Below are 13,962 nucleotides of genomic sequence, written 5' to 3' on the forward strand. Positions count from 1 at the left end.
AGTGAGAAACGAATTGCAGAAGAATTTTGCATGCACCTCTCCGGCTCTGCAACAATGAATGGCTCACTGCTTCGGTGCGCACCCTCTACGGCAGACGTTCGTCTCGACTATCCTTTAACGCTGCGACAGCTTTGTGCGGCTATGTTCATTTCACTACGTCCTATTGCACCTAGGCCTGATGGAATCACCTATGCTACCCTGCACTACCTTGGTCTTCAAGCAACCAAATAACTGCTGTCTTTGTACAACCTTTCTTGGACATCTGTGACTGTACCGGCACACTGGAAAACTAGCAAGATCGCGGCATTGATGAAATCTGGCAAGTCTCCCCGTGATTTGCTATCTTAGAGACCTGTGGCGCTAGCCAGTTCTGTAAGAAAACTCATCGAACGATTGATTCTGATGCACTTGGAATGGTTTCTAGAAAAGCAAAGAGTATATCCAGATACCGTGACTGGCTTCCAGAAGGGAAGGTCATCAATTTACAGTGCGATTGATTTGGTGACAACCGTTGAACATCAGAAACGGCGCCACTGATTAACGGCTGCAGTATTTCTTGATATCAAAGGTTCATTCGACACTGTTCTGCATGATGCCATACTAAATGTTCTTGAAGACTATGGCATTGGTGGTCGCATGCATCAATGAATAGCCAGCTATTTTCAAGAACGAACAATATTCATGTCTACTGCGGACGGTGACACAAATAAGCATCCCGCCTACCGTGGCGTGCCTCAAGGTTGAGTCCTGAACCCAACATTATTTAATATTGTACTTGTTGGCCTCGTTAAAAAGCTATTTAATCTAGGAAGCAAAATTTCGGTGTCTGTGTGCGCAGTTGACATTTGCATTTGGAACACGAGTCTAACACGTTTGCAAGTACAAAAGAAACTACAACGTGCGGTATCGACAACATCTGCATACCTCAATACTTGCGGACGGCAACTGTTACCGACGAAAAGTGCAACCGGGCCATTTACGAAAAAATCTATGTCTTGCGGCCCCATAGTGATCGATAGAAACATAATACATTCGGTAACTCGTCACAAGTTTCTCGAAGTTATCATCGATCGTGATTTGTCTTGGTCGAAGCACATCTCATCGCTATGAAAAAAGAACCTAGACAGCTTTGTCCAGGTCATTTTTCATATGTCTGGAAAACCATGGCTACCATTGAAATCATCTCTTGGGCAGCTATATATACCAGGCACTTTTTATTGGATGCCTTCGCTACAGTGCTCCTGTTCTCTACCGTGCTCGCACATGAGCTGTACGTACACTTCAGGGAGCTCAGGCACGTGCCTTAATTTGCCTAGGAGTACCTCGATGCACTTCTAAACGGGGCACTTTGCAGAAGCATGTGCTTGTCCAGCTCGTGTTTATCTTCAACACGAACCACTACGAGTACATCTGAGGCTACTGACAAGGCATCGAGGCCATCCACTGGAAGACACTTTTAACACACGACCCAATGCTGTATTCTCAGAAGCCATTATGTCGCACCGAGATCTGCTGCCTTCAAATTATGTACCACATGTTATCTCCGACTTACCACTCTGAACGATTCCTAAGCTGACTGTGCGACTTTCGATCCCAGGAATAAAAAAAACTCAAAAATACCAACTGCTGGTCTTGACCAGCAGTGGGTATATATTGACGTATATTGAATATACTTTGTCGTATATTGACTCTACGTACAGATATACACTACACATCTTTGCAGACGGCTTTATCACGCAGACCTCCTCAGCAGCAGCTTTCACTGTGCCTCAAATGGGAATCACTCAACGCTTCAAAATAGCACACCAGACATCATCTACTCCCACAGAACTGACTGGCATCCGACAAGCAGCGTGCTACAGTTGACAGCAGAGTCAAGTGAAATGGACATTATTTTTCGACTCCAAGCCGGCCCTTCAGCTAATTAGAAACCATATGAAACAAGACACTACATACAGTCCTCTTGTGTGTGACATAATGAATATGTTGAATGAGGCATTTCAATCCGGACATACCGTTGCGTTGCAATGGATGCCCAGTCATTGTGGCATAGCTGGGAATGAACAAGCTGATGCAGAATCGAAAATGGCGCACACTAGTGGCGAAGTGATATCGAGTCGTTTTTACCGATACGACATCAATGCCTTGATGTCTAAAGGTATGACGACATCTATGCAAGGACTTTGGTATGATCCAGAATATCGCCACAAGCGCATTTACAGGCTTGTCTCTTGTCGTGTTTTCCGCCTTCCGTTCCAACTAAGCAGAAACCAAGAAACGCTATTACATAAACGGCGGCTGGGTGTTGCATACACGCGAAGATACTTATGCAAGATAGGACAAGACCGAAGTCCTAACTGCTATTTGTGTAACACGCCAGAAACTTTTGTACACATCCTGCCTGTGTGCCCTTTATACGCAGTTGAAACACAATCTCTTAATTAAGTGCCTCACAGATGACCTAGACTTCCGACCCTTTTCGGAAGAGAAACTTTTTGGTGCTTGCCAACATGTGGATCATGCTTAGCGCAGTTTAAAGGGCCTGCTCGCATTTCTAAGCAAGACAGGTTTAGATTCCCATCTTTAGAGAATTTTATAATGTAGTGACTTTTGTGCGTGTACTACATCGAACGAGACATTTTGTGCAGTGACTCATCGTGCTATACCACAATTACCCCTCACCTTACTCTCTTTCACCCCTCTTTTTTTTCTTTTCTCCTTACTCTCATGGGGAGTAGCGGGTCAGAAACTCGCTTTCAAGGCCGATCTCTTCTCCTTCTTCTCAATAAACATCAACTCCTCCTTCTTCTCCTCCTCCTCCTAATTCTTATTCTTCTTCTTCTTCTTTACCTGCTTTCCTTCACCCTTTACGTAGCGAGGAGCTGTGGGGTGATGCTCTCCGCGATGGACCTCCCGAGGTCCTCCGAGCTCTGATACAGCGGTCCCGGCTCGTCCCTAGAGTCGTCCTAGGAACCTTGGACTAAGGGTTCCTCCCACGCCCTCCTCCTCCACGATTTTGTGAATAAAGACGTTTCTCTCTCTTCGTGGTTAGGCTGCTCGTGTTTCGCGCGTTCTTTTGAGTTTTTCCATGCCTGTGAGGTTTAAAATTGTAAAAGGAAGTACGCTAACATGCCTTGCGAATGATATGTATGTAGTGCTGCTTCAGAGAGGACAAATGTTTTTTTTTCTATCTATCTATCTATCTATCTATCTATCTATCTATCTATCTATCTATCTATCTATCAATCTATCTATCTATCCGCTTACGACTTCTAGCTCTTCTGGCCATTTCGATGATGATATTGATACCAACCTTGGTATGGAGTAACATGACTGTATGAAGAACATGTTTGACTAGTCATAACATAAAAATTATAACGTGTATAAAATGACTGTCATGATATACTTTTCGTGTCCTGCAGCTCTTGCGGTGGTTTAGTTCACATGACATGTTGCAAAGCTGGTTGGTATGGCATGATTGCATGGCGAACACAAGTGACCGCACCTACCATGAAAATCATGACATGCATGTCTTGTAACAACATGACTACATGTCACGCTCATGATGCGCTCGTGGCCGTTGCTGGTCTTGCCATATACTCACAGGCGCCCGTGGCAGTGTGGTGCTTTGACGCATGCGTGTTTCAGCGCGTCCGGCGTCTCTCCGTCACAAAAAGAGGGAGACGCAGTGTTCTCTGGCTAATGCATGGGGTCGAAATTGAGCATATTGCATTTTGCGCCTGTTGCCGTCACGCCGCGCCGACGGACGCTGGTCGCGCCGGACGTCAGACTATAGAGTGTTCGCGTTTCACGACTGTAGCGTCACTGTGCCCAACGTGCGCTCGTGTCAATGCTACATTGGAGTATAAGGAGCCCTTCATGATGCATGCGCTCGCAGCCGTTTTGCTACCTCCACATATACCAAATTTGGTGTTACGTGACGTGAATGGATGACGAAATATATGACTGGTGCAAACATGATAATCCTGACACACGTGTCATGTAGGAACATGACAACTAACCACGCTCATACCGTGCTCGTGGCCGTTTCGCTAACTCCACGTATACTAAATTTGATATCACGTGACGTGAACAAATGACGAAGGTGAACGGCACATTCAAACATAAAAATCATGACATGGAAGTCATGTGCGGCATCATTTATCTCTACCTCGTAAAGTTCTGCTGATTTAAAGTGATATATTAACATTTCTCGATTGAGCTTTGCATATCATCGATTCTCACTGTACGCGGGATATGCCAATTTTTTTCTTTCTTGCTTTGCATGTTTCACATACTCGACAAAATACAAAAGTACCGCAGTATACAATGAAGAACCGTCAGCTCTGAGCCGACCATTGGTCGATAATTTGGCATTCGTACCAATGGTTCGATGCTCACAGTCCATTCTGGTACATCTTCTTGTCCCTTCACCACTTCAAGAAACTGGCACAGTGATTTGTAGAAATATTGTCAAGCAGATCGCACTTCTACATCCGCATTTTCGGTGGATGTTCTCAAATCTTGTGATTGCCGAGAATTTCAGAGTAAGCATGTGTGGTCAACAAAGAATAACCTGCCTTCGACCCCCATGAGACTGGCCATATGAAAAAAATTGTGCTGATACATATACTGTAGCACAGACGAACATTTCCGATGCGAAGCGCTTCGTTGCGTACCGCAAGCAGTTCTGGCGTCTGTCAGCGTGTCTATCTATCTATCTATCTATCTATCTATCTATCTATCTATCTATCTATCTATCTATCTATCTATCTATCTATCTATCTATCTATCTATCTATCTATCTATCTATCTATCTATCTATCTATCTATCTATCTATCTATCTATCTATCTATCTATCTATCTTGTCGGCTAGGTCTGGGTGCTCTCATAATTGCGTGAACCAAAACTAGTATAGGAGGATAAAATAACTCTTGAATATCACACGATAGTCAAGAGATGATTACTTTCATAATCCCGTCACGCTCGATGTAAAACACCTTCCACTAGATATGGCACAAACCTGTGGGCGGGTATGTGCCACTTGTATGCGGGTGTGTGCCACAGATGATTGAAACTTGGAATCTATTCAGCAACGACGAGAAGACATAGGAGCAGTTTAACAAGTCAGCGTTAAGAAAAAGTTGGCATTGGCAAGGCAGGTCTGACAAATGCAGATAATAAATGTCAAGGTCTCAGCAGAAATTTAACCCAAGTATTATACATTGCAATCAATAATTCTGCCAAGAGGCCACGCCAGGTCTCAGAACCACTTTTTAGGTACACCCTAATGTCCATCAAAAGTTAATTCTGGTTGCCGTGCTGGCTATATAAATACCGTGCTGGCTATATAATTACATCATGCGTACACATCTAGCCCCACGATACAGTCGTGACGTCGGGTTAACATGAATTGTAGTTAGGTGCCATGCGCTGTAGTCGATTTATGTAAGAGCGTTCAGGAGTACCATCCTCGCGAGCACCAGCACCTCATATCAGCTTATCGCTTCTGGTGTTGCTAATGATCTTGTTCCCCGTTGACATCATTGCGCAAGTGCAAAAAACTGATTATACAAACACCTGCAACGTGTATCTGTGCGTGCAAGATTTGTACATATATTTAGGGTCATTTCATGGCCCGTTGCATATAAAAAGTTTAACGTGGTCACCTTCCTTACGCATGCTTCGCATAATTTCGATGATTAGGGTATGTAGAATATACCATTTTATTTTTTGAAAGACCGTTGCGGCAACCTAAATGACAAACTTGTCGACAGTGCTTGTAAGTCAATATATAGAAAACCCACAACTTTCCCGATCAAATAGGTGCATTGCTGCTCATATAGCGAAAGCATAACCCACAAAAATGGATTCTGTAACTGTCTCGCTCCCAGAAAAGTTATGCGTTTCAATTTCTTTAGAAATGCCGACATGCGCATGCTTGCTAGGAAATAAATTGAGAAAGAAAATATTGATTTATATGTAAGGTTTAACGTCCCAAAATCACCATACGACTATGAGAGACGCCACAGTGGAGAGCTCTGGAAATTTCGACCCCCTATGGTTCTCTAACGTGCACCCAAATCTGAGCACACGGGCCTACAACATGTCCCTCTTTATCAGAAATGCAGCTGCCACAGCCGGGATTTGTTCCCACTACCTGTGGGTCAGCAGCCGAGTACCTTCTTAGCCACTAGACCACCACGGCGTGGCAAGAACGAAAACTAAAACATTTATTTGGTATGGAGCCTCTTCTCAAAAGCACTTTATATTTACCGATCGTCCAAATCTCGTCACGTCATTTTCGCAGGTAGACTTTTCTGCTACGCCTCTTTTACAATAAAACCATATAGCACTGAAGGAAGAAGAAACACAGAAATATTGCTACACATGATATTCACTGCACTTATTCTCGTTGACACATGTATCTACGCCCGCAATAGTTACACTTGCATGACTGTATTACATCAGCTTCTATTTTTTTTTTCGAGTGGTCATCGTATATACGAAAATCACCAATTGAAGTATATTTAGCTTTATCCAGTGAATGGCAACTGATTCATAGGCACCCGACAGTGGCCCAGAAGGCGCGACGAAGCTCTTTGGGCCGCCGTCTCAGCTTTGTTGGTACCGACCGCCAGGGATACTAAGAAAATGGAACGCTCGCTGAACACAGTGACACGCTGAAGTGTTAGTGCCCTCTTTGGCACGTAATCCAAGAACGCTTCCTGGGAGCTTACATATTCAGCCGTGACCCCTTGCTCACAACTAAAAAAGAAAATGATATGCACGTGCAAATTCGCTTTTGCTGCGTCTACTCGCTAGGCTACGCATTGGAAGACTCGGTTTTGCTGTGCTTTTCTCGCTATAGGCTGTGTAATCTGGCGCTACCATCAGATCTCGTAAACTGCATCGCCGGGTGCCTATAGCGGAAAAAAGGTAAATCTTGGATAGCATGTAAAAAATTAAACACATGCACAGTTTACGCTACGCAAACTCGATAATCGATACAGTGAGGAAAATTAGCAAATAACTATACCTTAAGCAGCCACTGCATGTTTTGGCTATATATCTTGTTTTATAAACACCCTTGAGTGACCCCAGGGGGCAACGCTGTGAAAGTTATGCAAGAAGTTTGATCAGAAACATGCGGGACTTCGCGCGTCTCGCGCCTAGCTTTCGTCGTTGTAAACGCTCGTGCGAGACGAGCACAAACGTGCTTGCAGAGCGTCGTGAAAGGCTACAAGTAAAACATCAAGAAATAAGAACCAAGACAAGCCGTATAACAGGACGCTTTTATCCCCGAGGCACAAAACAGAAAGATTGATTGATAAGTGGGATTTAACGTCCCAAAACCACCATATGATTGTGAGAGATGCCGTAGTGGAGGGCTCCGAAAATTTCTACCACCTGGGAATCTTTGACGTGCACCCAAATTAGAGAACACGCCTACAACAATTCCGCCTCCATCGGAAATGCAGCCGCCGCAGCCGAAATTCGAACCCACGACCTGCGGGTCAGCAGTCGAGTACCTTAGCCACTAGACAACCGCGGAGGGGTCACGAAACAAGAAGAAGAAAATAAATCATCATCATGTCTGAGATGCAAAAATAATCCTACTATTACTTATTGTGAACGCATTGATTGCAAGAATTCTTGCTAGCCTTCACTGCATCACTTTGATGTAAGAAACAGAGCATAGGAAAAGACATTCGTTGAACACATGAACATGAGCTCAGAGGTGTAGCTCTTCTGTGGGTGCCGTTAAAATCCCTTGAGATTTTCGAATATAGATAACTACCTTTCTCCCACCCTCCCAATAAGTGCGACGCTGAGCTCGATTGTGTTGATACTCAATAATCTGTGTTTTCGTGCGAATACATTGTATTTGGAAATCTGCTCTTGGCGAAAATGAAGAATTTCCTAAAGCAAACACTTCGTGGGAGCTCATGATTTAGGCAGTAGCACAAAGATGGTGAAAGCAAGACGGGAAAAAGCGGGAACCTACTGATGGATTATCCCACGTCATCCCATATACTACGTGGTACATGTAATTCTCATAAAATGTTTTAGAAAAACCATGTGCTCTGGGAGCTTCTAAATCCTCTATATCAGTGTAAATCATCTGTTCAACTAATCACCGAGAGGCACTTTATTTAGGTAACCCTTCCTTTGTACTTGGAGAGGGTAAAATTTAGCAAATAACCTAAGGATCTTCAGGTTATCTTGTGCTGAAATGTGCATGACTGTATTTGTAGCGTAAGCTACATTGGCGGAGGTTAACCAGTTTCGCGTGGCCGGAAAAAAAATTGGCAGATCCCAAGTACCGTGAGAATCGATGATGTGCGAAGCACGAATAGGAAAGGTTGATATGTCACTTCAAAATCAGCACAGCGTTACCAGGTGGAGATAAATGATGCCGTACATGACTTTCACGTGATTATTATTATGTTTGGACGTACGTTTACCTTCGTCATCTGTTCACGTCATGCGATACCAAATTTAGTATATGTGGAGCTGGCGAAACGTCCGCGAGCACGTTATTAGCGCGGTATGTTGCCATGTTTAAACCTAACATGCGTGTCCGGATTATCATGTTCGCACCTGTTTTATATTTCGTCATCTATTGACGTCACGTAACACAAAATTTGGTATATGTGGAGCTAGCAAAACGTCCGCGAGTGCCTCATGAAGCGCCCAATGTACTACAATGTAGCGTTGACGCGCGTGCACGCTGGGCACAGTGACGCTACGTTAGCAAAACGCGAGCACTGTATAGACTGACGCCAGGCGCGACCGGTGCGACCAGCATCGGTTGCTGCAGCCCGACGGCAACCGACGCGAAATTCGCACCGATGCGTTACCCAGATAACAATGCGTTTCCCACTTTTTGTGATGGACGGATGCAGGACGCGCCGAAACGCGCATGCTTCAAAGTAACGCAGCGCGGTGCACGCCTGGGAATATATGGCAAAACCGGTGCCCGGCATCGCAACGTCGACGTGAAGCGATGAAATGAACGCCGGCGAGCACGCGCACCACGTCACGTCCAAATGTATTGGCGCCTTGACTGTGGCACGTAGACATGTTCTCACATGACACACATTTCATGATTATAATGTTTGCACCAGTCACATACCTTAGTCATCCATTCACGTACCGTGATACCAAATTTGGTATATGGAACGCTAGCGAAACGCCCGCGAGCGCATCATGAGTGTGGCATGTAGTCATGTTATTAAATGACATGCATGTTATGATTTTCATGTTAGAGTCTGTCGCTTGTGTTCACCATGCAATCATGCCATACCATACCAGTTTTGCAACATGCCATGTCAGCGAAACCACCGCAAGAGCTGCAGGACCATCAACTGTAAATTATGACATTCATGACAAACTTCTCATGATTTTCATGTGATGACTAGCCAGATATGTTTTTCATACAGTCATGTTATGCCATAGGAAGTTTGGTATCGATACCATTATCGGAATGACCAGGAGAACTAAAAGTCTTAGGCGGCTAGATATATAGAAAGATACGCTTAAAGTCGCCGAAGTTCGCTAAGAAATGCTTCGCATCAAAAAATACCGCGCTTGCGAGACGCTACATCAAGCCAGTGCCGGGGTCGCTACATCAAAAAAGAAAGTTAGTGGTGATGCCAGTTCACTAAAACGCTTCAAAGAATTTGGTCTATGTCATGTTAAATCGTTATTACATGGACATGAGTGAGTCAGACAGACTGCGAGAGTGTGTGTTTGTGTATGTGTGTGCGTACGTGCGTGTGTTCGCACTTTGGGGAAACGACACCGGTTTCAGTCTGCCAGCTGTCACTGGGGTACTTTATGTCTTGTCGTTGAAAGGACGGCAACAGTTGGCAGATAGTAGGTGAAAGACACCGTCTGCGTTTGTCCTCTTTGGTTTTCATTGGGCGATTTCCGCCGCCTCGCAAGACATGGAAGACACGCGCGAGGCAACGCTGACCGTACTTTATCGAGCAATTTTCTCGCTTTTAGGGGCGAAGCTCCTTATGGCGTGGCTTGCGCGTCCCTCGTAGTGCGTAACCACCAGTGGCACATACCCGAAATAGGTATAACATTTGACCTCCAAGGTGGTGCCGCTGAGAGATTTCTTCTGTGCGTTGTTTAACAATAACACATAGGCTCAATGTACATGCCAATGGCTGCTATTGGGAAACGAGAGACAGGAGCATGCGGTTTTCAGTCAACGCGCACACTGCGACCCCCATTAGCAGCCATTGGCATGTACATTGAGCACTATAGGACAAGAAAGGGTTTCTGCATTATACTCGCTGGGTGTAACCTTCTTAGTTTTAGAAAGGTTTAGCGAGCGTTGAGCCGCCGGGCCATGAATACAATGAACTAGTATATACCATGAATGAATTCGAGGTGGTTAAAGGGGGGAAGCAGATACGAAGTGCAAGCCGTAAAAAATTAAAAGCTTAATCCTCCTGCCTCTCATTTCACATTTGCAGCCACTGGCATGTACATTGAGCACTATCTGACAGGAAAAGGTTGCAACGTTATACTCGCTGGGCGTTACCTCCTTGGTTTTAGAAAGGTTTAGCGAACATTGGGCCGCAGTGCCATGAACACAGACAAATAGTATATACCATGAACTCAAGGTGATTGAAGGTGGGAAGTAGACCCGAAGCGCAAGCCGTGAGAAAGTGTGCGTGTGCCACCTCTCGTTTAGTCCTTGGAATGTCCACTGAAAGGTGGTGCTTCTATATGGGGAATATATGATAAAAAGATGCGAGATGGTGGGACTTGGAGTGTTGAATAGATGGACGAACGGACACACAGTCAGATGCATGGATGGACGCATGAACGGACGCAGGGGCGGATGCATGAACGAACGCTGGAACGGGAGCACGAACAGATGCATGGACGGTACACAGACGGACGCATGGACGGACGAATGCTTCGCCCCACTCTCCATCATTCACTCCGTGGATATGCTGGCATTTTTTTTTTCAGGCGTGGATGAGTGTCGTCAACTGGTGTCGTCTTTCGAACTATTGCGAGAAGGAGGGCGTGGAACCGCCACCCTAAGCATTAGGGGTACAGAAAAGAATAATAAATAAACACTTTGGACGAAGCTTGAGTTTCAGCTTCAATAGTACGATGCGACAGCGAATTTGGACGCTGCGTTGATCGCCTTCAGCCGCGCTGCAAGCAATCGATCATTTCTGCCCATTTTATTGCTGTGTCAAATGAAGAGGCAGTTGTTGGCCCTAATTTTTTCTCTCACACCCACCCTGGAGGAGCGCCCAATAATAGAGTATCTTAAAAAAATTGAAACCTAGCTTAGAGAATAGTTTCTCTTTTTGTACAAAAAGCTTCACTTCATTAATTCTTGGCAAAAAAGATTCGACGAAAAGTTTCATGTCGGAATAGAGAAGACCAATAATAAAAAAAGTTGTCCTTGAAAATCTTCTGCAAACGCCGTTCCGGAGAACCCACTATTTCAAAAGTATTCTTGTAAATTGGCGAAGTACCTACTCTAAGTTCATAAGAGATCACACGCTCCCGCGCCGCAGCACCTTTTGTAATCGGTGGGCCGCTTTAAAGCACCCCTTTTTTCCGCAACTGTTTTGCTTTGACAGCTTGTTCTGTCATAATGTTCCGTCACTTTTAGTATACTGCTTTCAGTTAGTTACACAGTTTGACTACTGCTCATAGTGACGGCATTTTTTTTTCTCTCCTTTTTTTTCTGGGCAGTCATAGGCACTGGTTTTATCTCATGATATACCAGCAGGTTGCCGGGCAGAAGGCCTATTTTCTGTTCTCAACCAGGCGGAAAATTTTCCAATATTTATGCCCTTGCATCTCAAATTTTTCCTCATGCACAGCGTCATTTTTTTTTGCAAGGAAAGGCCCCGACTTCAACATCAAGTTCACAAACGGGACGGACATTTTTTATTGCACGTTTCCTGGCGCACCACACACGTTACATATGCCTGTAGTAGAGCGAAAACTGTAGGCGCACTGGTAACATAGGTATGTTCTTACTAAGATGCATTCTTGCGAAAATTGCCTTATGGAAGCCCGACCGCATCATACGTATTTGGCACTGTAGAGGACGTTCAAGTAAACACCAAAGCCGCTGCATTGCAGCTTACGCTCGGCCTGCATTGCATTACTTTTCAGCGAGAGATAGTTTTGGCCTATTCATTCTTGCGAGGCCGTTCTTAAGATCTTTGTGTGGCTGGTCTGGCCACTTAAGCTACAATATGGCGAATTATTATTTCACCTTTGCAGTAATACTAGTGGACGTAGACCGAAAGAATGACGACGCTATCCTTGGTGTGGAGGAAAATTGGCACTCGTATTGCAGCCACTTAGAACAAATAAGTAAATTTTTGTAACATTCGCAAACGTTGAATACACAGCGAATATGATCACAGACATGCAATGCACACGCACTTGCACTCAAAACTTTTTATTTAGTAGTGGGCTCGTCATGTAACGATATTACGTATTCTAAAACTCAAGTAATACAGATATTAGGCGCACGACTCTTTCGAAAAGTTAGGACGGAATCTTTAGCGCGGCGTTAAGTAAGATTACTTCAATGCTTATTACGTTAGTGAACATCTTATATCTTCTTTCAGACGTCTGTTGCGACTCCATGTACTTTCCCATGTCTACTGATATCGCCGCATTACGGGCACCATAGCATTGTTGTTCGACAAGAGGCAGACGGTACACCTTGCAAAGTAAGTAGAGGTTTTCCCTAAAAGTGACTGGAATTTCAATCCCACATGGGCATAGTGTGACGCAAAACCGTTATGGTTCACGCAGTTCCTGCTAATGTGCAACTCTTTATTGATTGCATGAACATGAATCTGCGTAAGGGATAGACTTGACTGAAGCGAGGCGATGTTTATGGCATAAGACTGAATGCCTACAAAATAAGATCGTTAATAATAATAATAATAATAATAATAATAATAATAATAATAATAAGGGAATTGGAAATGAGAAATAAAGGTTTATTTGAAACGCAAAGACGTGGAATGCAGTTTGGGCTGCGTGTAAGTTTCATAAAGAGCCTTTCCAATCGACGTGCGGTCGAGCGTTGTGGGCGCTGGAGAGGGTGGAATGAGAGTGAAGTGTATTGCGAGAAGGAGGAGCAGCCTTGGCACCTAGGCTCGTTAGGAAGAGCCGGCAGCTGCTGTGGAATAGGAAGAGAGTGTTGTCAACGCGTAGCCCCGTCTTCACCTTCTTGGTGAAGGAATCAGAGAAAGCAGAGGAAGGAAGCAGGAAGGAGAGGAAGACAAAAGATTACTGGGCGCCATTAGCTCATCATACTTGAGGAAACGGCAGTGAGATGACACATAGATTCGTCCAATCATCGATCACTCAGAGAGCCAGGATGCAATCATACCACGTCATTTATCCCGCTCGTTGACGTCGTTCTCCCTGCAAAACAGTGAGCTGTACAAAAAGAACGCTCGTTCGAGCAACCGTCTTTACCTCCTGGTGGTTGCTCGAGACATTCGAGGCGACACCCTCTTCGCTTGCCATGACGAACCCACATCCGGTCATCTGGGCTACTCACGGTCACTTGCCAGAGTGAGCGAGAAGTACTATTGGCCCGGGCTTTCGGCAAGCATCAATAAGTACGTCAAGGGTGATCGGGAATGTCAGTGCCGAAATCAGCCATCTGTTAAGCTAACTGGTTTGCTTCAGCCCATCGAAGCACCTCGCACACCGTTTGACCAAGTCAGCATGGACATTGTCGGGCTATTACCGTGTCTGCGGACAGTAAAAAATGGGTGGCCGTTCTGACCGAGTATTTGGCACGCTCCGCTGAGACGCAAATGATCGCACGAGCCACGTCTCCTGAGGTAGCACAATTTTTCTTAGAAATGAGGTGTGAGCACAGATAAACCTTGAAAGACGCACGAAAAAGAAAACCGAATCAATGTGTGTCG

At 44.8% G+C, this 13,962-nt stretch overlaps 1 protein-coding gene across 2 annotated transcripts in view; it reads left to right on the forward strand.

Annotated features, from left to right (window-relative positions):
- The window catches only part of LOC142786698 (uncharacterized), a 76,037-nt gene that overhangs the window by 21,142 nt on the left and 40,933 nt on the right, over positions 1 to 13,962 (forward strand). Inside the window, exon 3 of one of the 2 annotated variants that reach the window (XM_075884337.1) lies at positions 12,637 to 12,741. The exons of the other annotated variant lie outside the window; for it this stretch is intronic. Coding sequence (XP_075740452.1) covers positions 12,637 to 12,741 — 105 coding nt within the window. The remainder of the gene's footprint in view (positions 1 to 12,636; positions 12,742 to 13,962) is intronic. 2 annotated transcript variants of the gene reach the window in all.

Source organism: Rhipicephalus microplus, unplaced genomic scaffold (assembly GCF_043290135.1).
Source record: "Rhipicephalus microplus isolate Deutch F79 unplaced genomic scaffold, USDA_Rmic scaffold_28, whole genome shotgun sequence".
NCBI classification, from domain to species: domain Eukaryota; kingdom Metazoa; phylum Arthropoda; class Arachnida; order Ixodida; family Ixodidae; genus Rhipicephalus; species Rhipicephalus microplus.